This window comes from Labeo rohita, chromosome 1, assembly GCF_022985175.1.
Source record: "Labeo rohita strain BAU-BD-2019 chromosome 1, IGBB_LRoh.1.0, whole genome shotgun sequence".
NCBI classification, from domain to species: Eukaryota; Metazoa; Chordata; class Actinopteri; order Cypriniformes; family Cyprinidae; genus Labeo; species Labeo rohita.
Genome location: NC_066869.1, coordinates 41,968,606 through 41,995,994, shown reverse-complemented (window position 1 = coordinate 41,995,994; position 27,389 = coordinate 41,968,606). Strand labels below are relative to the sequence as shown.

General features: G+C 34.3%; 1 protein-coding gene across 2 annotated transcripts in view; it reads left to right on the top strand.

Annotated features, from left to right (window-relative positions):
• Positions 1-9,136: 9,136 nt before the first annotated feature.
• dachb (dachshund b) overlaps positions 9,137-27,389 on the top strand; it is a 42,705-nt gene continuing 24,452 nt past the window's right edge. Inside the window, exon 1 of one of the 2 annotated variants that reach the window (XM_051113274.1) lies at positions 9,137-9,991. In XM_051113274.1, coding sequence (XP_050969231.1) covers positions 9,549-9,991 — 443 coding nt within the window. In that variant the 5' untranslated portion in view covers positions 9,137-9,548. The remainder of the gene's footprint in view (positions 9,992-27,389) is intronic. The other variant, XM_051113283.1, reaches the window with a different exon arrangement.

Genomic DNA, 27,389 nt, shown 5'->3' with positions numbered 1-27,389 from the left:
ATTTTTAATTATTAATATGCATTGCTAAAAACTTCATTTGGACAACTTTAAAGGTGATTTTCTCAGATTCCAGATTTTCAAATAGTTGTATCTCGACCAAATATTGTCCTATCCTAACAAACCATACATCAATGGAAAGCTTACTTATTCAGCTTTCAAAAAATTTAATTGTCTTATGACTGGTTTTTGGTCCAGTGTCACAAATAGTCTAAAGGTTGAATTAGTTCACAAAAGCTAGTGTGAATAGTTTGATCAGGCCGATTCGGTTTGGAATTTGAACTTGATCCATTCACAATGCAAATTCTTGGCCGTGTACAGTAATGCACGCTACCGTCCAAGAAATTGGGTCAATAAGACTTTTCTCTCCAGGTTTGCTGATCAAAAATAGAGTAAAAACAGCAATATTGTGATTTTTTTTAATTAAAAAACTGTTTTCTATTTGAATGTATTTTCAAATGCTATTTATTTATGTGATGCAAACCTGACTTTTTTACCAGCCATTACGCCGGTCTTCAGTGTCACATGAAAACCAACTGTAATTGGCCATTAAAGCCAGAGATGCTGAAGATGATTGCAAAAAGGAGAAAATACTGTAAGTTAGAAGGCAGAGCAGCTCACAACAATGCTCAAAATATAGGAAGAAAATCCTATATACTATATTTGGGCTGGGAGTTTATGTGAATGTATCTTTCTGACTGTCTTCAGAAAAGTTGACATTGTTTCTTTTCATCTTACCTCCATATAATGTTTATTAATGTAGTATAAATACATTTTGAATTTAAAAACACTCGCTGCCCTCTTAAAAATAAAGGTGCTTTAAAGGGGGCTTTTACAGCGATGCCATTGAAGAACCATTTTTGGTTCCACAAAGAACCATTCAGTTTAAAGGTTCTTTAAAGATCCATCTCTTTCTTACCTTTTTATAATCTGAAGAACCTTTCACCACAAAGAATCTTTTGTGAAACAGAAAGGTTCTTCAGATGTTAAAGGTTCTCTATGGAACTATTTAGACAAAAAAGGTTCTTCTATGGCATTGTGAAGCACCTTTATTTTTAAGAGTGTGCTTTGTTTACAGCAGTAACCAAGGAAACGCTGTATCGCTGCTGTTCCATAAGCGCCACCTGCTGTCAGAGAATGAAGTTGCATTCTCATTCAGCCCATCTGCTGTTTTCATTTCGTTCAGATGTTTTATGTAGCATAATTTCATTAACATTCTAACATTCATTAACTAACATGCTAACATTCTCCAACTGTTTCATGCAATCTGATGAAGGCACAGTCAGGGAAAAAAAAAAAAAAAAACAATAATTTACATACATTTTATCAGGATTCTTTGATGAATAAACAGTTCAGAAGAACATCAAGAACATACATTTATTAACATACAAGAACTTTAGTAACATTACACATTTCTTTTCTGCCAGTTTTGATCAATGTAATGGATGTTACTGAATAAAAGTCTCTTACTGACCATAAACCTCTGAACGATGGTGTATTTTAAAAAAAATAAAAATATTAGCAACAGGTCAGTGACAGCACCATTGCAACTGATTGATTAAGCCACTTTTGGATCAAGCAAAAAATAACTGCTTTCATAAGGTACCCATAAATCCAGGTGTATACTTGATAGACAGTCTAGATTAAAACAAGACAAGACAAGGTTTTTTAGATCTGTCCTATGATTGATCTTTTGGGGAATTTGAGGTTGAATACAGATGAAAGCGGCTGAAACTGTAGGTGTTTTCTCCATTATCTCATGGATCAACTTTTTCCTTCAAGTTGACTTTTTCATTTCTTCACCTTATCTGGGTGGATTTCAGCATTTTTGGCCCTGTGCCTGCACTATGCTGAAAATAGATGCTTGTGTGCATCACACATTTATTTAGCTCAAAATCACATCCTGTTCTCTGTTTAGTAAGATCGTTTCTACATACTGCATTAGAGTTTCATTTGGATTTAGATGCAGGAGTAACTGATATTTATAGTCACAATTAAAACCTCTAGCACTTTTTGCTCCTTTTTAATTAAGGCGATAGCACTGATGGCATTGGTCTGTCGAAGATTGTAACTAAAAAGGTTTTTAGTGTTTAATCAATGCTTAAATTTGTGAGATTTTATATCAGCAGGTTTCCTTCACACATACTAATGCTATCCTTAGAGTGAATGACACTTGAAAGCAAATTCAATTAACCTTTTACACAGTTTTGCCAACATGAAAAATAAGTAAACAATTTATGACAGAGGATGGTTTAACACTTTTCTTTTAACATGTAATTTTTTTTGCACTGTTTATTACCAGTTCAGATTTTCCCATATCTGCTACAAAGCTTTTTAATTATAAAGGTAACAAATGGAATAATATTAATCTAAAATGGCCAACAAATTTAAAAAAGCATTAAATATGTAAAACATGGGCTGACAATAAAAAAAAAAAAAAAAGGAAATTAAAAGGTTTGCTTTAGTGTTTAGTGTTTGTAGTGTAATTTTTTATCTTTCTTTATTTATTTCTGTATGTTTTTCAAATTTTGATCAAATGTTTCCAAATTATTGGAGTATACTTATTTTAGTTTTTGGTGCTCTGAAATTTTTGCAGTAAATATATTTGTCTGTCACGAAGCTTTTTAATTAAAAAAAAAAAAAAAGATAACAAATGGAATAATATAATTCTAAAACAGCAAACAAATTGACAAAAAAGAGAAAAGCATTAAATATGTAAAACATGGGTTGACAATAATGAAAAAAAGAAATTAAAAGGTTTGCTTTAGTGTTTGTAACTCATTGTATTTATTTTTTATCTTTATTTATTTATTTCTGTATTATTATTGGAGTGTACTATACTTTTAGTTTTTGGTACTACACATTTTTTCAGTGAATATTTACCAGCTACAATGCATTTTAAGTATTTAATTTAAATGTAAATTTAATGTTATTCTAAAACTGCAAACATATTGGGAGAAAAAGAATTACACATTGCAAACATTATTTGCAATGCACAAAGACTTAGTATTGAAATTTGAAACAGACTTTCAGCAGGCCTTAACAACACAATAAATCACAAAATTTGATGATCCTTATGGAGTACATGTAGTAAGAACATGCTACAACTTGGTCAAATAACTCCAGCTATACATACTCAGCATACCGCAATGGTTAACAACATGTTTGTCTCTGATGAGACTGTATAGCGTCGTATCACTTTCTCCAGCGTCAGATCTCAGTGTTTTTCTCATCTTTTACCAAGGCAGTGATATCTACAACTTGGTGGAAAAAAACCTGGCCAGGCATTTTTTCCCCTCTGCCTTTATGGAGAGTGAACGGAAAGCTGTAAAACCTGGTGCCAGCTCTTACCTGGCCTTCCAAACCCCGAAATGAACTTAAAGCAGAAAGATGAGTCAAAAGCGATACAACGATGATTTAGAGCCTCGCCGTGGCCAGTGTTCAGGGAGCCCGGAGGAAACTCCTCTCCTCCGCCAGGAAAACTGATGGGACGAGAGGAATCAGTGCTGGAATGATATGTTCTGTCAGACAAAGTCTAACAATAACTGAGAGAATCTCTTCTGCACCAGGGAGAAATAAAAGAGTGTAGGGGTGGAAATATTATGGTGGAAAGTAAACAAGGGCCAACATGTGGTGCAGAAGATAGAGTACGTGTTAAAGGCAATGTAAGACAAGAACGGTCATTTTAAAACCATTTTTCGGTTACCTGAAACTTTCTTCCTCCATCACTTGCTCACTAATGAATCCTCTGAAGTGAGTGGGTGCCGTCAGTATGAGAGTTCAAACGGCTGATAAAAACATCACAAAAATCCAGAAGTAATCCAAACCACTCCAGTAAACCATTAAAGATCTTGTGAAGCAAAATCTGCATGCTTCTAAGAAACAAATCGATCTTACATCCATCATATCATACCAGAAACATGGTATGGATGGCATGAGGGTGAGTAGAGCTATTGAACTATTCATGTTATTCCTGTAATTCTGTTTCATTGTAAGATTATGTTTGTTTATTGTTTAACTGTGTAATTTGAAAACTTCTTGCATCTTTTTGTTTCTTTTTCTTCTTTCTTTTTGCTTGACTTCTGCCTGTCTTCATTGTCATGATAATGTCGTGGTTTTATCCCACTCATTTCAACTGTGCAAAACACACAGTTGGAGAAACGCTGAGCAAACACTTGTAGTGGTAAATCATGCAAAATTCCAAGCTGGATTCTTTCGTCCGCCAGCACCATCTTCTCAAAGTCATTTGGTCTTTACTATCTGTACTAACTCCATCAAAGGAAATAAACAATGGAGCAGACGAGCGAGACGAAAGATAAAATTTGACAAACATACACATGTATTCATGTGCAGCCATTTCGGTATGAATTTACAGTGTATTTCTGGCTACTAGTTGCTGCATTTTCACTACTTTGGATTTTTAATGTTTTTTAAAGAAGTTTCTTATACTCATCAAGGCTGTATTTATTTGATCAAAAATACAGAAGTAAAAAGTAATATTGTGAAATATTATTGTGATTTAAAATAAAGTTTTTCTATTTTAATATACATTAAAATGTAATTTATTCCTGTGATTAAAGCTGAATTTTCAGCATCATTACTCCAGTATTCAGTGTCCTTCAGAAATCATTCTAATATGATGATTTATTATCAATGTTGGAATTGTTTTGGAACCTGTGATTTATTTGTCAGGATTCTTTGAATAAAAAGTGAAAAAGAACAGCATTTACACAACTTTTCTAACAATATACACTACTATTCAAAACTTTTTTGAAAGAAATTAATATTTTTATTTAGCAAGGATGTGTTAAATTGATTAAAAAAGGTGATAGCAAAGACTTTCTATTGCTAGAAAAAAGATTTATGTTTTGAATAAATGCTGTTCTTTTTAACTTTTTATTCATCAAAGAATCCTAAAAAAAAAAAGCATCACAGGTTCCAGATAAATATTTGTCAGCACAACTGTTTGCAGCATTGATCATTTTAATAATAAATTAGCATAATTATATATATATGCTGATTTATGATGCTGCCAAATATTTTTTTGGAACCTGTGATACTTTTTTCAGGTTTTTTGATAAATAAAAATGTAAAAAGAACAGAAATTATTCAAAATATAAATCTTTTTTCTAACAATAGAATGTCTTGGCTATATCTTTTTATCTATCTATCTATCTATAATGATTAGTTGATAAATACTGAAACTTAGTCTCCTTTTATTAAATATTTAATTATTTAAAAATATTTTGTATAATTAATTCAAACAAAATATTATTTTAAGCATATTTAACATTTAATAAAAATATATAAAACATAAAACATAATAAACAAATAAAATATTTAATTATTTAATAAATGTATAAAATATTAAATTATTTCTGTACAGTAAAAACACACTGTACAGTAAAAAATTAGTTACTGTCTTACAAGTTACTTACTAATTAAGTATTTGATTCTATTAAAGATGAAAAAGGTTCACATTTTTGTGTGTTATGACAGAAAATGAACTGTCCTGTACACACACACACATCTGTAGGCCTATATATATTTTCATTCATTAATTTTTTTTGCTTGAGAAATTACTGTTAAAGCTTGGAAATGCTTCAGAATAATTTGCAATGTAGACACATTGCTCTACTCTCATTTAATCAGGCAAGCACAAATATTATTAGGAAAAGACATTGCTGTTTATGCGATCATTATTGCCATAGTGCTATTTTTTGACTCTGAGAAAGTCCGGTGAGCTTTGTTCAATAATTAGTACTAAACTCTGCCTAACCACTGTCTGAATTCAGCTCAGGCATATAATAACAGCGGTAAAATTGAGCTAGAGGAGACTTCACCTTTCATCAGTGTCACGTCAGGCGGCTGTCACCTCAGACTCATTTAACCAAGAGGAAAATTCATGTAAGTGTTTTTAGCATCTGCCAGATAAGCAACACATCTGTTCTCATTTGCACACAGTGACAAAGAGCTGCAGAAAATAAAGGGAGAGTGTGTCTAAGACTGAACTGTTTTTTCAAACATGTGCCAGTCATTTCTTTCTGGACGTGACAGCTCATGACACGCTTAACGTCGGGAAATCATTCTTTCAACAGATGCACATCCTGGTCATAAATAGCAGATAATTAACGCGTATGTACTGTATATTTCAGAATTATCAAGCTGCTTTATCCTCTAGGCCATGGTAGTCCATCCTGCAGGGTTTGTTCTAGAGCATCTGGATTTATTTTTCCATTTACTGAAGACGTTTGGCCACTCGTCTGATCTTTTCTTATATATCATGTTTATACTGCTCTTTTGAGTGGCAGTTCTGTGTCTGTCTGTCTGTAAATGCATGTGTTTGAAAGAAGGGAAAAAAAATGGATGAGACGGGAGTAGAAATATGGTCCATACTCTTTCTTTATTCTCTCATTCCTTGAGCCCTTGAAGTGATCTGATGCATAGCCAAAACTCTGACCGACTGACCTTGCCTTTTTTCAATTTACAGGTGTACTATTTATTTGTTGTAATGTCATGAAAATGTAAAATAAAAAGTTTTACACAGCATGTGGCACGTTATTTCGAATTCAGCATAACGCTTTTTTGGGGTGCAGTTATATAAATTCCCTTACTTTAATACCCCTCACTTTTTAAATCGTTCCTTCGCCGCTAAATGACTGAGTGTTCAGTGTGTTTCTACAGCTCTCACGCCATTAATTTACCGTCCATTAACCATTTAAAGAGAAGCATGTCAGTCTAAGACTAGTTATACACTCTCTCCTTTAAATTGGATTTGAATGGATTAACTCCAGCCTTGTTTCCCAGAAAGCCTCATTCGTACTGTTCATAATTACATTTCACACTGAAACTTAAATTCAGGTCAAAGTGTCATTAAGGTCATCCACATCTTCCTGACACTTCATCACTATTCCACATGTATTGACTTTGGTCTATGATTCTTGAAGTTCATACTGTGAAACTGTGCTTCTCGATATCCAAAATGAGTTTTTAGGTGTCCATAAATGTTGATAAACCATTTAGATCATGCAAATAAATCAGTATTATGCCAGCATACTGTTTTGTAATGGTTTCATAACTCACCCTGCTTCAAACAAACTTCTTCCTACTCTTCACCTGTGCAGTCTGAGTCATTTGGTGTTGTACATTTGTGTTTATCAAAAGCTCATGCTGAGTCGAAGGAGACATATTATGAAAATCTGACTTTTTCCATGTTTAAGTGCTATAACTGGGTCCCTGGTGTATCTACCAACCCAGAAAACATGAAAAAGTAAATCCAGTAACTTTGTTTTCTCTGCAAGCATGAGAAAAAATGAGCTGCTCGGATTTTGCTCCCCCTGTGATGTAGTAAGGGGATCTTATTATAAGATTAACACCCCTTAAAGGAGAAGTCCACTAAAACAAAGATTCACAAATAATGTACTCACCCCCTTGTCATCCAAGATGTTTGTCTTTCTTTCTTCAGTCGTAAAGAAATTATGTTTTTTGAGGAAAACATTTCAGAATTTTTCTCCATATAATGGACTGATTTGGTGCCCCGATTTTGAACTTTCAAAAGGCAGTTTAAATGCAGCTTCAAACGATCCCAAATGCGGTTGTAAACAATCCCAGCCGAGGAAAAAGGGTCTTATCTAAAGAAATAGCCAAATATTAAATATTAAGTGGACATTCTAATTAAATGTTGTTGAATTAATATTAAAAAAGGATTAGATGGTGCAGTAAAGTGTAAAAACAATCGTCAGGCCATTGGTGCCCTCTGCAGGCGTTGGTTATAACGTGTAATGTACATTATGCATTTTAACAGTTTTGTTCAATAAAACCATATGATTGCTTGCTTTTTGATACTTTATTTAAGCTAATTATTATTGCCTCATTGCTATTATAAATGTATATAAGTATTTTAAAGGCTATTACTTAGTTCTATTTTTATTACTACAAAAAATAATAATTATAATTATCCGATTACTCAATTAATCATCAGAATAATCGCCAGATTGCTCGATTACCAAATAATCATTAGTGACAGCCCTACTTTTGTTCTATTAACATACAATTAAATCTGCTACAGATTCTGACAATAAAGGAAAATATGTTTAAGGGGATAGTTTGCCTAAAATTATTATCCTTTCGTCACTTACTCACTTTCATGTCATTCCAAACCTGTATGCATACATTGTTCCTTCAGAAAAGATGTTTTGAAGAATGTTGGAGTCCAAACATCACTGACTTTTATTGGACAAAAAAGGTTTTACAGAAGCAGGTCATACAGGTTTGAAATGACATGAGGGTGAGTACATGATGACAGAATTTTTTATTTACCATTACCTTGAAAGAAACTTTACATAACTGCTTATTAATGTGAATAAAGAGATGGCATGCCTGATGGGAACATAAATGTGGTCGTGTGGGATATTTTTATGGCATTTTTCTCCAAGGATTCCTCATAAGTCCCAGGAGAGGGGTGCACAGAAGTCTTTCCACAGACACATCCAGATGTGTGAGCGTGTTTTCCCAATGATGCTGAACAGATGGCATTCAAACGCTTGAGTACCTGACTTAGCCCGACCTATAAAAGACAAAGCTGACTCTTCTGTTGCCTTCTTCTTATTTCACGCTTTATTTTCTTGACATAGAACTACTGTGCACAATTTAGCGTGCATGAACAATTTAGAGTGTATTACACAGTGTGATACATGTGTGAGTGAAAATTTCTGTAAAGACTGTATTTTTGGGGGCAGAGGTTTATGGAAATAAAGAGGAGTACTTTATATCACTGATAGATAGATAGATAGATAGATAGATAGATAGATAGATAGATAGATAGATAGATAGATAGATAGATAGATAAAATAACACTGCACTTAAATGGTCCTGTGGTGTGACAAAATATACTTTTTAAATAGGCTAGTAGAATTTGTTTAGTGTAAATAGTAATGTTTTGACCATGTGTAAACAGCAACGAATAGCATCTCTATGTTTATACTTTTCTAAGTGCAAATAGTGAAAGAAGTTATTCACACAAAATGTAAATATAAGTTTTATGCTATTTGTGCTGTGGTAAATTTTCTGAGCAAAGTGGGCGGAGTCAGTGCAAACAGCCTTTACCAATAAAGTTGGCTATTTGCACTCACTTCAAATAAACACTGCCTGTTAATAAATATGCATGTGTGGGGAAATTTAAAAAAAAATGTTAAGAATAATTTTAAGATTGACGGATGGATGAACAGATAGATCTAGGATGTAAAGTGGACACTCGCTCAATAAAGGAGGAGGGCTGTAATTTCTCGACCTCCACTGAAGTCTTTACCCATAAATTGGAGCACATGTGGTTGGCAAAATGGAGCATCATTCTTCCATCGAGAGGCGGAGTTAACCGGACCGAGAAGCGCTCCGTTGATCTGAATTTTCACACGGGTAAAGAGAGGCGCGCAGCTCGGTGCCTCCAGTATTTGCTCTGTTGACGCAGTTCAAAAGAGGAAGGCATTTAAGGGAGACTGATGAGAAAGTAGAAGACCATATTAAAAATAACAATAATAATTGTACTGACCACTATGGCCGTTCCTGCGACTCTTCCGGTTCACTCTGGGACTTCTGCGGTGTCCGGTAAACTCTTCAGAACCGACCCGTTCTTCTCGAGTCCCGCGGACTCACCGCGACTGAACAACTCACTGAACGCGACGCTTCCGAGCGGCGCAGCGACAAACGAATGCAAAATCGTGGAGGTGCACGGAGTGAAAGTCGCGTCTTTTAATGTTGATGGCCAGGAGCTTATTTGTCTCCCGCAAGTCTTCGACCTTTTCCTTAAGCACCTTGTTGGCGGACTGCACACCGTGTACACGAAACTCAAGCGTTTGGATATAAACCCGGTGGTGTGCACCGTGGAGCAGGTGCGCGTCTTGCGCGGACTCGGTGCCATCCAGCCCGGAGTGAACCGCTGCAAACTCATCTCCAGAAAGGATTTCGAAGCGTTGTACAACGATTGTACCAACGCAAGGTTCGTTTGGTCAAAAACTTTTTTTTCGGTGTATAGTTAAAAAAATGGTGATTGTTGCATTAAACTTTGAATTGCATATAGCCTCCTAAAGTAAAGATTTTTTAGCACTTTTTTAGTATTACAGAAATTCCTCATTTTGTTTCCTAAAAGCAGCACGCACTGCAGTAAAGCAGAAACGTGTGAAAAAAACAGATGCAGACTGTATTTTACACTAGAGCTGGGTGGAGGAACATAGTGTCCCGTTATGCTGCTCTTAAGTCATTTCAAATGGCAGTCGACAGAAAGCAACAAGTGGAGAACCGGTTTTGACTCAGTGGCAAATGTCCCATACGATAAAAAAAGGAAGATTTTTAAAATCTAGTTTAAAACCCAAGTTCAAAGAAAGTTCTTAGCAATGGAATTTTGTCATTTCCAAAACAACATTTTGACTTAATGACTGCAAAAATGTCAAAAGGTATACAAAGCACCTTAAATTCAAGTTTGTGCAACCTAATTTTTTTTAGAGTGTTAAAAACTTGGTTTGATTCATTACGATTTTGTTTTTATTTATAGTTTTCTTATGACTTCAATTAATTGCAAACAAACAAATAAATGAATTCTAAAAAAAATTAAGCCTTTTAATGTGACTTCAAGTCCTACCAAAGGTATTAAATGACTATAACTCAAAGTGAAAACATGAAGAGTTTTTTCAAGTGTCATTTCTTAATGAATTTTTGAGTAACTTAAAGGATCCAGACCAAAAATACAGCACCAACATAAGGTCGTCTAACTACTAATATGAAAAAGGTATTTTCTTGCTAAAGCATTTAAAAAAAAAAAAAAAAAAAAATGCTAGCATTAATACATTACAACATGCTTATCTTTGCCACGGACACCCTGGAGTACTTTCAGGGACCCCCAGGGGTCCGCAGACCCCTGAATGAAAACCCTGGCTCTAATTAGATGGAATAGTTCCGTCAGGAACCATTAGTTCTGTGAATACACATTGTGCGTCAGCTTGTGGATTTTTTGTGGCCAAAGTGTAATTGCCATTCTTTGAACCCCAGTGCATGCCTGTCCTGTTCAATCCCCTCTAGATCCTCACGTACGTGACACAGATCAATTTTCCAGTTCCCTCGGTTATGTAAGCGCATATGCATCGGTCAAGATAGTAAACTGTTTATTCGCTTTCCGACCTCGCTGCTTGCTTTTCATTAAGTACATTTTGAGCATCCTGTGTTGTTTCATTACTTACATCAATAATAACAGACTTGTTCTGAACAGAGAGAGAGAGTGAGAGAGAAAACCAATTAGTTTGCATTTCAGTCCTAACAAAGACAATATTTGCCTGTAGCCTAATAATGTAATGAATTTAAACATTTAATTTGTGTAATAGCTTCTGTTTAATTTTAAAGTGATTAACTATATGACTGTATATATTTTAGCATGTTTTGTACAGTGCTGTGAAAACACTGGGATCATGTAACCTCTACAGTGTCAAGTTACGGTCGCGCTTTATTCACAGCAGACAATAGGTTAAAATTTGGCGCTTTGAACGTGATGTCTTAATCCTTCTCTTTGTTGCGGTCCGTTTGTGCAGGGACCATAACTGAATAGAGGGGAGATATATTGTCATATTAGGTCATGTGTTTTGAAGAAAGCCTGTCATCAGGTTTCAAAGCGCCTTTTGGATACTTTCAGAGGTCTGCAGGAAATATTTTTATGGCGTGTGAAAGTCAAAACTGTTGCCTCTGGTGAAAAAAAAGTTTTGAAATTTAAAGCTATGACTCTTTAAGGAAGTGCATCTACTAGCAGTTTTTTTGTTTGTGGATAATTATGTAGAAACCCATTGTTTGGCTTTTGGTTTACGGCTGCTACTTTTGAAGCCATATGTTTGCTGGTGCACTGCTGTTAAGATGTTCATAAGAAAATACAATAAAAGTGGAATGATTCCAGCAAAAACAATATAATATTTAATTGTATTAAGAATTTAGTATTGGTCACATTTCACCTTTGTGTTGTCTGGATTGTGTTTCCTAGCAGATGGTTTACACTGCTGTGCATGAGTGAACTGCTTATTCACCTGTGACATATATTGTGGCGAACACACACATACACTCATGGTTTTATTTCTCTGTATAAACAGTGATGTCTCACCATATGTGATCCCAAGAATACAAAGGCTCAGTGTCATTTGCTGAACATTACCATTTATTAATTAAAATTTGGAAACCAAAACATTAAGCACAATAAAACATTGCCTCAGACGCTTTTGAATCACGATTGAGTCAGTATGAAGCAATGCATGATGTAATAGTTAGTCTGTACATGGGGCTGCTGTGGATGACTACTATGTCTGCTATAATATGAATGCAGAATAGCCTCCAGGATCATAGTAATATTCAGCTTTTGACTCTGTAGTGAAGCCATTTCTATGGAAGTTGTGGAATTAAAAAAAAGGGTAGTTGTGGCTCCTTATCTTACAATTCTGCCTTTTTTACTCAACATTTTGCCAGATATACTTGCTAGATATAATGAACAAATGCGAGAGGTACAATAAATAAATAAATATATAATAAAAATGTAAAAAGGTAGCTGCAACTGTGAGTGTATATCTGGTAATTCTTTAGTTCTGAGAAAAAACGGCAGAATTATGAGATAAAAAGTCACTATTTATATTTTTATTCCATGCCGTAAATAAGCATCCGTACATTTTTCTGTTTCAGCTTTGCACTTTGCTTACGCGTGACAGTGCGAATCCAGTAACCTGTTAATATGAGTGCCGCTGCAAATACATGCAGTGTAAAACAGGCCAAACATGGCATTATGTGCTGCTTCAAGCAGTGAGTGTGAACGACTGTGATAGCAGCAGTCATTCATTTGATTCCTTATTGAGTTGTGTTTCAGCTGAGGTCATTCAGTACATTCAGTACTAATGAGCTGCACTAGGGGTGCAGTTGCACTCAGCGAGGTTAATGTGTAGCGTGAAGTGGACATTTTGATAACACTTAATTACATTTGTCCACATCAGAGGCGGATGTTGGATGGTACGACTTCTGCGTCACCGCTTTGTGCCTCATTGTCAAGAATCAGGCTGTAAATAATACAAACTTCCTCTTTAGAAAGTTATTGTACGGACCAGGTAAATATCAGGAACATGTGGATAATAAAGCCCTTTAATCATTAGATTAGGTAGGTTTGTATAATAAACATTAGTTGCCTGATTAGAAATGATAGGAAACTGCTTTGTTTATTTAGTCTTGATCATGAAAAAAATATTCTAATTAACATCTTAAACATGCAGTACACTACCATTTGAAAGTTAAAAAACTTTTGATTAGTTGTGCATATTATGTGACCCTGGACCACAAAACCAGTCTTAAGTAGCACTTAAGTTTGCCTATTGTAGCACACATTGTATACACTGTATGAGTCAAAATTATCAATTTTTCTTTTATGCCAAAAATCATTAGGTTATTAAGTAAAGATCATGTTTCATTAAGATATTTTGTAAATTTCCCACTAAATATATCAAAACTTATTTTTGATTAGTAATATGCATTGCTATGAACTTAACTTGGACAAGTTTAAAGGCAATTTTCTCAATATTTAATTTTTTTTTTTTGCACCCTCAGATTGAAGATTTTCAAATTGTTGTATCTCAGCCAAATATTATCCTATCCTAACAAACTATACAACAATGGAAATCTTATTTTATAAAGAAAAAAAGACCCTTATGACTGATTTTCTGGTCCAGGGTCACATATTTCTAAATCTAGGCCTAAATAGTCAAATTAAGCCCTTCTCTTTATTTTGTTTTCAGTTACAGTTGGTTACAAAGATTGGTACAATCTTTTATGGTCATAGGTTAGTGAAACCAAACAGACAATAAAAGCTCTAAGAGCTTTTTACTGTTTGTGGAGAGACAAGAGCTTTATTTAGCAGTTGTACCACAAAGAGAAGTTCTGTATGTTATGCCAAGCGATTAGCTGATTGTGAGGTGCTAAGTGACAGGTTAGCACAGTAAGTGCTTACGATACTGAATGAAACAGGAGGAATCTGGCATCTTTTTTTCATGACCTGACTCTTGTCTAGACGCAACAAGAGTCAGCTTGTTTTCAGACGAATGGATCCTCCACCTCGCTTGTTTTAGCCTTAGCATCATGACCTGTTTATGACTTCTGTCGAGTGTGTCATGCCTCGGTGTTTGCATTGTGGTCGTGTAGACGGGTAACATGCGGATGGATAGATGTGTTGTGATAATGTTTCTCTGAAAAAAATCAGCCGGACTTCTGTTGAGCCCTCTTATCTGAGTGAAGGAGATAAGCTGCTGTAAAATAGTCAGTTTCCCCTTAAGACAGTCAAGCAGACAAACGCACACACACAAGCACACTCCCTCCCCACGCTTTTTCCTGTTGAGGTGTGGATGTTATGGATGGATGTTAGACACATGATAAGCCCTCTCTTCCTACTCACCTCTCCATTAGAGGCTTGAAGAAAACAAAAATGACAAAGTGGAGCCTGACAGTATATCTTTCAAAGCCTGCTTTTTTTCTTTTGCCTTCCTTTTAAAGCAGCAGTTCAACCAAAAATGAAAAAAATCTGATCATTTACTTCCATGTCTAACCCATATGACCAAAATGTTTGTTTTCTCTCGCTTGTCTTTATGTTTCAGACGTCCAAAAAGGATGCAAAAGCATTATAAAGGTATCGTAATGGTAGCCCATGTGCCACATGCATTATAGTATTTTTTATATGTATGACGAAACGTTTTCATGACGAAATGACGAAAACGTGCCTGTGGGAAATTTTTCACAAGATACGAAATATGTACCGCCTTGTACATTTCGTGACATATTCGATGTGAAATGTCCACTAAGTGGCACTAAAAGAGTTATAGGTTTTTTCCCGAAACAGATGAACGTACATATAGAACATTTCATGTGATGCTGGTTTTGTACGTGTCACCGAAGTTATGACTTGAAATGACCATTGAGTGGCTCTATAACTCTAATTCTCCGTGACAATTTAAAATAACGTACCATCTGCACTACACCTAAACCTACCTGATAGTATGAACAAAAATGAATGCAGAGGTTGCGTTAACTGAAAATTGAATTTTCAGTTGAAGGAAAAATCTGAAAGCCGTCCATCACTTTGACGGATTACACTGAGGGTGATCTATTGTAACTTCCAACTGTAATTCCCATCCCTATCCAGTTGGTGGCGAGTGCGCTCCAGTGTGGCAGCAGTGCAGGGATCCAGAACAAAAATGAAACTGTCACGAATGTTTTGCTATGCGTTTGATTACGCACAAGCGAATACCCAGAAGCTACAACGATCAATTGCATCACATTAAAGAGCACCAAAACTGCATTTATTGCTTGAATTTCCTAATGAAATGGACAGAATTTGAAATCTGAGACTTTGTTTCATATCAAAAGTAACACAAAGCCTAGCCTATCGTTATTTATTGGAAGGAAGGCGCACTATGTACTGTTCATTAATCAACTGAAAACAGCATAGACCAAAAGATCGACTGGGATTTAAGAATCAATATTGGTTCATTAAAACGAGAATCAATTTCAGAAATCAATTTTTTTTTTTGTTTACCCAGGCCCTAGCGTATTTTGTTGTTTTTAAATACTGTGCTGTCGTCCTGTAGGTTCATGTTTAAAAATGAAAATGTGAACTAAAATAAAAGCAGTTAAATGTGTTATTAAAATATGAAAATTAAAATGACGGGTAATAATAGATTATGGCGTAATTTTTAACGACCCTGTCACAGTGTTAATGTTAAAGTCTAACGCAACCTTTTAGCAAATGTGACGTAAAAGCGCAATTGCAATGCATGCTGTATTAGCTTGTTTTTTGATCTCTCATGTTTTTGCTCTTTCATCACAAGTCATGTTTTCACAGGATTTGTACCCAAGGATTCTGCCTGCTTAGTCCAATTCCGTGCTTGCTAAGCTACTGAGCAAGCTTGTTATGTCTGGAAAGTGAAACACATGGAGCTGTAATCATAACTGTGTATTAAAACTATTGCAAGTGCTCACTGTTTTACCACCTCTAGTGTTATTTTCTGTTGGAAACTGCAGTGATATGCACTTATTGTTATGTATTTTGCATCTTGCAAAAAAGTTCCCACAAGTACGTTTTTGTCATGAGATCAGGTAGTTTTTTTCATGTGTTTGTAAGTTTAAATATATATATATATATATATAGTAAAATGTATTTTTTGCTTTTGTTTTTATAAATCAGTTGATTAATTGAAAAGATCTGACTCAAAAGAATGATTCATTCACAAATCAGACATTGCTAATTTTCATGTCAACACTCCAAGATCTAGGGCGAATATCAAATATTTTAGTCAATAGTTGTTTCAATTTTGGCGGCTTTTTTGCACAAATCTTCAGACAACTTACAATATAAGGGAAGCTGTGTGGGCTATTTCCTCAAATTATGTTTTTTGAGGAAAGCATTTCAAGATTTTTCTCCATATAATGGACTTCATTGGTGCCCCGATTTTGAACTTCCAAAATGTAGTTTAAATGCAGCTTCAAAGGGCTCTAAACGATACCAGCCGAGAGAAGGGTCTTATCTAGTGAAATGATTGGTCATTTTTTTTTCGGAAAATAAAAAATTGTTTACTTTTTAAGCACAAAAGCTCATGTAACACAGGCTCTGGGATGTGCGTCCAGGTACTATTGAATAACGTCGGAAGGTTACGTGTAAGCGGAACTACAGACCCATTGTTTAAAAAGCGAACGCACAAAGACTAAGAAAGTGCAAGTAAGTCAAACGCTGTTTACAAACAAAAAGGTACAACGATGTCAGATGATTCTGAAGTTGTAGGAGAAAATAACATGGGGTTTTTTGACATCTTTTTGAGCCGGAGTACACAGACGATGAACTTGTGGTGATTCGAAGACGTGATTCGTAGTAGTGATGGGAAGTTAGGATCATTTTACCGACTCGGACCTTTGAGTCTCGTTCAGCAAAATGAACAAATCATTTCGTTCATTTTAGCTGAATTAGCATCACGTGACAGCCCCATAAGATGAACGAACGACTCGAAAAACCAGAAGACTCGAAACAGGTGAACTAACTCGAACGACTTGCTCTTCCCGAGTCACATTAAAGATTCGTTCAAAATGAGCGAATCGTTCAAGAGCGTGCATCCCAGAGCCTGTGCTACACAAGCTTTTGTGCTTAAAAAGTATACAAATTTTTATTTTTCGAAAACAATGATCAATCGTTTCGCTAGATAAGACCCTTCTTCCTCGGCTGGGATCATTTAGAGCCCTTTGAAGCTGCATTTAAACTACATTTTGGAAGTTCAAATTCGGGGCACCAATGAAGTCCATTATATGCAGAAAAATCCTGAAATGCTTTCCTCAAAAAACATAATTTCTTTACGACTGAAGACAGAAAGACATGAACATCTATGATGACAAGGGGGTGAGTAAATTATTTGTAAATTGTTGTTCTGGAAGTGGACTTCTCCTTTAAAAATCACGTTTCGGGGGGAAAAATACGCGTTTTTTGGCAGGATTCCCCTGGTAATATTAGCATTCCAGGGTCTAAATATTACGTTATCAGAGTCGCTTCAACCCGCGGACATGAAAAACAACCCGCGGCAACAGTGTTAATGTAGCCCAATTCCCGCGGACTTAGCAACACTGAACGAGACTGCTCATACGATGTCAGAATAAAAGCCCTGTCTTAAAGGAGCCTTCACAACATTACAGATGAACCACTGATGTCACTTGGACTAATTAAATGATGTCCTTACTACCTTTCTGGGCTGTGAACATGTCAGTTGCGTTGCTGTTTATGCAGGGTCAGAAAGCTCTTTGATTTCATCAAAAATAACTTAATTTGTGCTTCAAAGATGAACGAAAGGTCTTACTGGTTTGAAACAACATCAAGGTGAATAATCTCACCTGTGTTTTGGTTGTGAAACAGTTTGTAGACTAGACGGAGTTTCACGACTGTCACTGATCTGTCGTGTAGTGTGCACACAACAGCAATTACATGTTATTGCAGAAAGTTGTGTTCATTTACTTTTTGTTGACGTGTTAGAAAACCCTTTGGCTGTGTTAAAATCACTGTAAGGCATGCGTTTCATGGTTTATTGCTTTATTTGACTCCTCTCTAATGTAGTATAACTCATTCCCCCAGTTTTTCCATTCTCGCCCTGTAGCACCTCTGAGAATGCTGCTCGCGTCTCTCTGACCGATCACAAGGTGTCATCCCTGACTGTGCTGACTTGACACTTTCCCGACACACATACACACACACAGGATTGTTTATTGGCTTGCAAATATGTCCTCTATCTAAAAAGGACAGAGAGGGAGGAAAGTAGAGAGAACTGAATAAGTAAATGTTTTAATATGCAGGAGGCAGAGAGGAAAAGAACGACAGGAAGAGTGGAAGAGAAAGAAGGAGAAGTATTCATGAGGTAGAGGCCGAAACTGGCAAGCAGTCAATGCAGAATCGTGGTCATTAGTGACGCTTGCTAACATACTATAAGCGTTTACTATTTCTCATACTTTTGTGAATTAAACAAACTGTGAGTATTAAACTTTGGTGTGTAACTCACTGTATATAGCTTTAATTCATATCTGTAGTGTGACTAACTAGCTTAAATTGGAAGTAATATTCCTTCCGACAATCGGATGTGTAATTTTTCACCTGGCAAAATGATAAAACAAGCTGCAAAACCCTGAAGAAAACCCTTACACTGAGAATGGAATGAAATATAAAGTTCCAACATATGTTTACACAGTTCACTATTTTAGAACGGATCATAAGTGTGTTATAAAAGTAAATAAATAACACTTATGAACTATATTCTCATGGTTATTTGGTCTTTTAAAGACATTTCTATATTTACTCAAGCATTAAGAAAAAAATGCTTTAAGCCACCAGTTGTTGTGCCCCCTTTCCTCTTTCACTCTATGAATAGAAATCAGCATTTATGTTTTCTGTTTGCTTCTCTGATTCTTTTTAGAAAGAGAATGAATGAAGTCTTTGTGTGGTGAAGAAACAGAGCAGCAGATAAACTGTGCCTCTCTTTCTGTCTCTCTCGCTCTGTCCATTTCCTCCTCTGCTTCTAGCCTTCATAATGCATTTACTGTCATTTAAATGCATATATATATATATATAGATATAGATATAGATATAGATATATAGATATATACATAAATATATAAGTCTCAGATTGTCTACTGTGATCTCTCCCTTTGTCTTTGTTATTTTTTGTTTTGGCCATTTTTTTGCATTTTTTTTCCCTCTGTCATCTCCTTCCTCCCCAGCTCTTCTCACTCAATTGAAAATGAGAGACTGTAATTAGCTCGTCTGTGGTCTACACAAAACCAGCCAGAGAAAGATGGAGCTATTGTATTTCTCAGAAGAAAGTCAATAGATGTCATTGTGTATGTGTGTATAAATGGGTGTGTGAAGGTGTGATTAAGCTTGCGTGTGTGTGTGTGAGCGTTTGTTTATGTGTGTGCTGCCTGTCTATCCTTATTATCATACTTGATAGTAGCGGGGAAAAGAGGCAAAGGACTACATAAATTCAATACTTAGCTCAAATGAAAAGAAAGAAAGTAAAGACGACAACCTTGACCAATCAATAAAGGGAGGGATTCCCTCCAGACCTGAGCACTATGACATCATAGTAGAAAAAGAACAGAAACAGATGCTTTGTCTTATCGAAGCGAGTCAGTTCAGGTGTATCGTGCAACAAAGCAGGTTGATTATTATTTTAAAATGTAAATATAACTCTAAATATTTTTGGATTATCTACTATAGTGCAAGGAGATATTGTTTTGTATATAGGTTGGTAATAGTGCTGGGTAGTAACTGATTACATGTAATCTGGTTATGGAATCAGATTACAAAAATTAAGTACTTTACATGTAATGCATGGATTCCTAACCATTTTTTTTTGTCAGCCAATTCTCTTTCACCTAGTATATTTACTTGAATTCCACCCTGAGATTTTAAGGTAATAAGTTAATAATTAAGTAACACATCTGCATGTTGGTTAATGGTCAAATGGTATGCAGGTAAACAAATTAATTATTTAATATTTTTAGTAAGTGTTATATTTTTTGGATTGTTGTGATTTATTTTATTTTTACATTTTTATGATTTAAAAAAATAAATGAATAAAATAAAATAAAAATTTCTATAATAAAACAATATTTGCTACAACAACAAAAAAGTCAAGTGATATTCTTGGTATCTTTAAGGTGTTTTTTATTTATTTATTTATTTATTTTTTGCGACATTATTGACAATTAAGACAAGTAACTCCCACAGAGAGGGAATAAAAAAATAATAATAAAATAAAATAAAATTGCCATTATAAAATTACATTTGCTATAATATAATAAAATGACACCATTTTTTTAATACAATACATGCATACAATACATGAGTCCAGTAATATTCTTGGCATCTTTAAGATGTTTTTTCAAAGTGTTTTTTTTTTTTTTTTTTTTTACAACCTTATATACAATACAATTAAATAACTCCATCAGAGTGAATAAAATAAAATAAAATAAAATAAAATAAAATAAAATAAAATAAAACAAAATAAAATAAAAATTGCTATAATATAATAATATTGGTTATAAAATGACACCCCCTTTTTTTAATACAATACATGCATTCAGTCAAGTGATATTCTTGGTATCTTTAAGGTGTTTTTTTCAAGTTTTTTTTTTTTTTCAACATTATTTACATTATTTAAGACAATTAAGTAACTCTGTCAGAGTGAATAAAATAAAATAAAATAAAATAAATTTGCTATGATAAAATATTTTTATATTTGCTATAATATAATAATATTTGTTATAAAAATGACAGCCTTTTTAATTCAATACATGCATTCAGTCAAGTGATATTCTTGGTCTCTTTAAGGTGTTTATTTTATTTTATTTTATTTTATTTTATTTTATTTTATTTTATTTTATTTATTATTATTTTTTTTTAATAATATTTTAATATTTTAATTTTTTTTATTTACAGGACAATTAAGTAATTCCTTCAGAGTGAATAAAATAAAATAACCCTTTTTAAATACAATACATGCATTCATGAGCTTTAATGTGATGGAAAGCAATGTTTAAGGTGTGTAATTTCCTGAACAATCAAAAACAGATTCAGTGTTTTGAAAGTTTCACAGACCCACAGTGTTTATGCTTATCAGGGAAATCAACCAGGAAATGACTAACATATTTTTAATGGTCCTAAACATGCTCTTAATGATTGTAAAACTAAACAAATATACTTATTTTATTTATTTTATATAAGATATTTTTTCCTTTTTATTTTAGGTTGAAATGTGAACCAATTATGTGACATGTTTTTGAGAGATTCACCCTAGCAGTTACAGTTAGTGAACATTTATGGATGTAAAGAGGAACTGCAGCAAGACCTATGGTCAACGCCTATGACAGCTGTTTGATATCTATCAAGGCAGTAAATAGCAGTACTACCCTCTCTTTTTGTATGTGTGTGTGTGTGTGTGTGTGTGTGTGTGTGTGTGTGTGATTGAAAAAATGAATAGTTGTTGAACTGTGTGTTAGTGTGTGTGTGCCTGAGCTTTAGTAATATGTCTTTGATCTCTGGGGGAATCCTCCCTTGTCCTCCATCTGCCACCAATCATAGTCGATGACAGAGTATTGATTGAGAACAGGTTTCCATAGTAACAGACTCTTGGGTGTGGTCTGATATATGTTTTATGCATAGCTCGTCTTTGATAAAATGTAATATTTTCACCTACACTCTAGAGTAAACACATCAATAAATAGTCATTTTGTGTTCACAATGATACAGCAAATATCATCAAGATCTCATACAATAGCCTTGCTGTATGTATGTGAGCGAACATGTTTAATCAGATTAGATTAGAGTAGATAATACTTTATTTGCCACTACTGTGGAAATTCGTCTTCACAAACAAGACTACATATGAATGAAACATTATGTATCACAAAAAAAAAAAACAAAATGCTTAGGGCCATTCTTTAAATGAGGACATCATTTTTTCACATATAGACAGCACTGGAAAAAAACAATAAAAATGATGGTGTTACTTTAAAACAATTTTCACTTAGAAATTGCTAATATTTCACGGAATTGGCAAGTAATAATTTTAATTTTAAACTTGAAATAGAAAGTAGAAAGACCGAAATTGTACAATTTAAAAAAAAAAGTACAATAATAATATACTTTATTTACAACTTTGAAAAATATATATATTTTTTTACATTGCAAAATTACTTTAAGATTTTGTCAATTGTTTTGCATGTTTTATGATGTTTTTATAGAGATAAGCAACTTTCAGACATAATGGTTATTATTATTATTATTATTAATTATTATTATTATTATTCACATTTGCAGTGATCACATTAAGACTAAATTGCATTTTCTAAAAATACACTCTTGTTTTGTGATCAGAATTGATAGGATGCTCATATTTTGCTCATTTAAATGTATTTTTTTCTTAAATAAAACAGAAAATGATCTAAAATATAGATAAAAAATGTTAACTAAATACTAAATATGTTACATTGTAACATTTTACATTGTAGTTTAACATTGTGTATAAAAACATTTACATTGCATCGAAAAAACATTTACATTGCATAATTATGTAAATATTTGTTCCATTGTTTTGCATGTTTTATTTTAATAATATATATATATATATATATATATATATATATATATATATATGCAACTTTTGTGAGAAACATTATATATGATTAAAAATGCATAACGTAGTGTCCTTTAATTTAAAATGATTAAATATATGATAAGTAAATAGAATAGATATCAATATATGTCATTCTTTAATTGATTACATAATTTTGGTGGATTTTTTATTTTATTTTTCACATATAGTTATGGATAATACTGGAAAGGAAACAAAAATATTAGTGTTATATTTATTTTGAAACAATTTTCACTCAGAAATGGCTAATATTTCACAGAACTGGCAAGTAATAATTTGAATTAAACTGGAAATACTGAGATAGAATGACTTAAATTGTATTTTTCTTTTGGTAAAATGTACTCCAATAGTCTGTTTTATTTATAACTTTGAAAAAAAAAAATTTACATTGCAAAATTACATAAAGATTTGGTCCATTGTTTTGCATGTTTTATATCGTTTTAATAGAAATACTAAATACTAAAGCAACTTTCAAACACACACATATTATATATATACATATATATTTGCAATGCTCACATATTAGACTAAAGGAAAATAGAAAATGACCTAACATATAGATAAATATGTTAATATGTTACATTGCAACATACTGTAGTTTCTCACCATGCAACTTTTGTGAGATCAATTTATATATGCACAAAAATGTTTACTAAATATTTATGAACTAACCAAAACAGTTTTAAAAAGTACTATGGTGCAGTTAAAAATGTTTTCACAATTTTAGACATAACCGGCTTATCAATTCTAATCCGTTTACGATTCTAAATGCAAATGTGCCAACGCAAACTCATCAAACTCATGACCTTGGCATTTGTCGCATCTTGCTTTACCTGTTGAGCTGCAGAAATGCAGTCTTATCTGTCGCCATGATGCTGGCATGACTGGCTCGTTCAGCCGGTGTGTTTCCAGTGCCTACAATCAGTTATTTTTATGAGAGTTTGTGTGCGCCAGTGACCTCTGCATGACTGCATCGCTTCCATCAGCGGCTCATCCTGTCGTTCACTAAAAGAGAGGGATTCTTTTCTCTCTGATAATACAGAACAAAAGAGCTGTTGTCAGTAGATCTGGATTAGCTTTTTTGTGTTTCCGTGCGTGTGCACAGAAAGACAGAGCGAGGGAAAGAGAGGGAGAGAGAAGTGGTATCAAGAGATCAATGAATGAGCGTCTCCGAGAGCTGTATTACTGTAAGCTTTGTAAACAGCGTTCTTCCTTTTGTCTGTGCTTTTAAGAAAGGGGAAACCATTCACACCCCCGTACATCAACACACCGTCCCACACACACTGCACACATTCCTGTTAGGCTGACACAGCGGGTTAGTGGATGTATAAACATTACACACCGGGATGAAAAGAGAGATACGAGCAGCTGAACTGCCGTGGAAATGCTTTTTTCCCCCTTTCTCTCTCTTTCTTTCTCTCTGCTGGGATTCATCCGCATATGCTCGTGGCTCTTTTAGGCATCAAACTAATTAAGCGTGCAAAAAGCATACACGATCCTTATTGTTTCAAAATCGCATTGCCTTATTAAATTTACGCTGTTTAAAATCTAAACTGCTGCTGAGCCTGTGTTAATGCTCAGAGATTTCAAAGGGGCCGTATTAGAGAAAACAGGATTTTCCTTGCTCTTTTAAAATACAAGAGTATTACATTTTAATGCGTAACTCGCTCTGCACCGTTTATCAAACAGACATGAATAACTGCAGGATTGTTGAGGAGAACCTGAGCTATTACTTTTCAAAGAGATCTGACTTCTTGGACTAGCAATAAAAAGAATAAAAGATTCCATAGACTTCAATTTGAAGCAGAGACCCAAATCATACATGGACTTGAATGTGTGCTCTTCTGACTAATAAACTACCTAAAAACACCCTAACAATCACTCGGAATCCCTTGGCAACTGCTTGGCAACATACTAAAACCTACTCAGAACACCTTAGCAACACCCTGCAATCTTCCACAATGAGTTTCACGCAGGCATATTTTCATATTTCCTTCAGAAAATGTAAAAGTTTAAACAGTTCATTCACAAGGTTTGTGGTTGTGATGTCAGAACCACAAGGATATTAGACTGCACTATTTCATATTAATGGCCTTGCAGCATTTACAGACTTAATGGATAATTTAGATTAATTTAGTTCAACTTTATTGTCTAGTCTTAGCTGAAGATTAGTCTTTGGTCTCGCTGTGTATACAATAATGACAATATATATAGCAAAAATATTGATTTTGCAGATTAACTGCGATTAATTCAACCTGATCTCATGACGAAAACATACCTTTGGAAACGCTTTCGCAATATGCGAAATACGTACCACCATGTATGTTTCGTGACACATTTGATGTGAAATGTCCACTAAGTGGTGCTAAAAGAGTGTTCGGTTTTGTCTCCAGAACAGATGAACGTACACATAGTACGTTTTATGTGATATTGGTTTTGTCCGTGTCTCGACTTGCCGCAGTTCTGATTTACAGAAAATGTACTCAACCCCTTGGCATCCAAGATGTTCATGACTTAATTTCTTCAGTCTTAAAGAAATTATGTTTTTTGAGGAAAATTTTTTTTTCTCCATATAATGGACTTCTATGGTGCCACAAGTTTGAACTTCCAAAACGCAGTTTAAATGCAGCTTCAAACGTGTGGTTGTAAATGATCCCAGCTGAGGAAAAAGGGTCTTATCTAGCGAAACGATCAGGTATTTTCATTAAAAAATACAATTTAAATACTTTTGTGGGGCTTTTGTGATTTTAATGGACAGGACAGTAGAGAGATGACGGGAAAGTACTGGACAGAGAGAGGGGAGCAGGACTGGAAAAGGACCTCGAGACGGGAATCGAACTCGGGTCACTGCGAGCATAGTTGTGATATATGTCGCTAGGTAAGACCCTTCTTCCTCGGCTGGGATCATTTACAACCGCATTTGGGATCATCTGAAGCCAGATTTAAACTGCATTTTGGAAGTTCAAACTCGGGGCACCATAGAAGTCCATTATATGGAGAAAAATCCTGAAATGTCTTCCTCAAACAATGACTGAAGAAGGAAAGACATGAATATCTTGGATGACAAGGGGGTGAGTACATTATCTGTAATTTTTTGTTCTGAAAGTGAACTTCTTCTTTAAAATGTCTGCTGAGTGGCACTATAACCATAGATATAAATACATATCTATACATACAGCTCTAATGCTCCGTGACGATTTATAATAACGTGCTATCTGCACTACACCCGAACCTACCCGATAGTATGAACAAAAACAAATGTGACGTAAAAACGCAATCACAAGCATGCCGTTTTAACTTGTTTTTCGATTGTTTTTCGAGTCATGATTATCACAGGATTCGTAACAAAGATTCCGAATCCTAAGTCCAAAGTGCCGGTTGAGCTACCGAGCAAGCTTGTTATGTCTGGAAAGTGTAATGAGAGCTGTAATCATACCTGTGTACAGAAACGATTACAAGTGCTCGCTGTTTTACTGACTCTAGTTTTCTGTTGGAAACTGGTATGTATTTCGCATCTTGCGAAAAAGTTCCCACAGGTATGTTTTTGTCATGAGATCAAGTAGGATTAATTGCTAACAGTTCTTTTTGGAATTTTTGGTTATCATCAAAAATCAACTGAAATAGTCAAGTGCTATATTTAAGTGAAAATGAAAATTTGAAGATTTGAAAGAAGATTTGATTTTCATCTGTTAAATTTTTAGAATTTTAAATTTGGAACATTCTTTCTTTTTTATTAGTTTTATTAATGTTATTTGGAGTGTTAATTTCCAGTTCAGTTTGGGCATGTCTGCATTTTTTATATTTCTTTTAGTTTGGTTTATTTAATAATTCTAAAACATTTTCCATTGTTGTTAATTTCGTAATAAAGTTTAGCACTATTTTAAAGTAGGTGGAAAATTCTGTTTATTTACTTAAAAAAACTTTCAGCCTACAACCGTTTTTTTTAGCAAATTAAAAAAACTTCACTAAATTTGTGCAAATTTCAGTTTTTAGAATTTGTACAGTCTCATTAGCTACATATTTGCCAATCAAATTAATGTTAAACTCGGGTCGATCAGAAAGTCATTGCTACGCAATTTACCACCTATGCCAATGGAACTGTTGTTTAACAGGCATATTTTGTACTGTTGACTAGCTCATCCATACGTTAATGGGTGGAGTTAGTGTAAACAGCCTTTGCCAACATTGCACTTAGTGTAAATAGACATTACATTAAAGAAAAATGCCACTGGTTTACTCTAGCTCACTGTATGTCAATGTTATTTACTTTATAAGTTATTCACATATGGGTTCATGATTGTTGCTGTGTCGGAGGACAGATCACATTCTTGTCGTCGTCTACCATTGCCACATAAATCAATGGAGGATATTAAACTCAGTCTGTTTCTCTGTCAGTCACGGGCCTCTGTTTAAAGGTCCTTCTCTTTTTTCTTCCACATTCTTGCAGGGCAAAAGCCCCTCAGTGTCTTTTAACCTTTGACTGCTCAGAGATTGTGTCTCTACCCCTGTGATGAACCTTAGAAGTTATAAACAAAAGCAAGACGGGCAAGAAAAGCTACCGCTGTCCTTTCTCTTTCACCTCCTGTTACTTCCCATCACCCTTACTGACTGGACAGTCTGTATACTCTGTTTTGGCTATTTCAACTGAATTCAGAGGGGTTT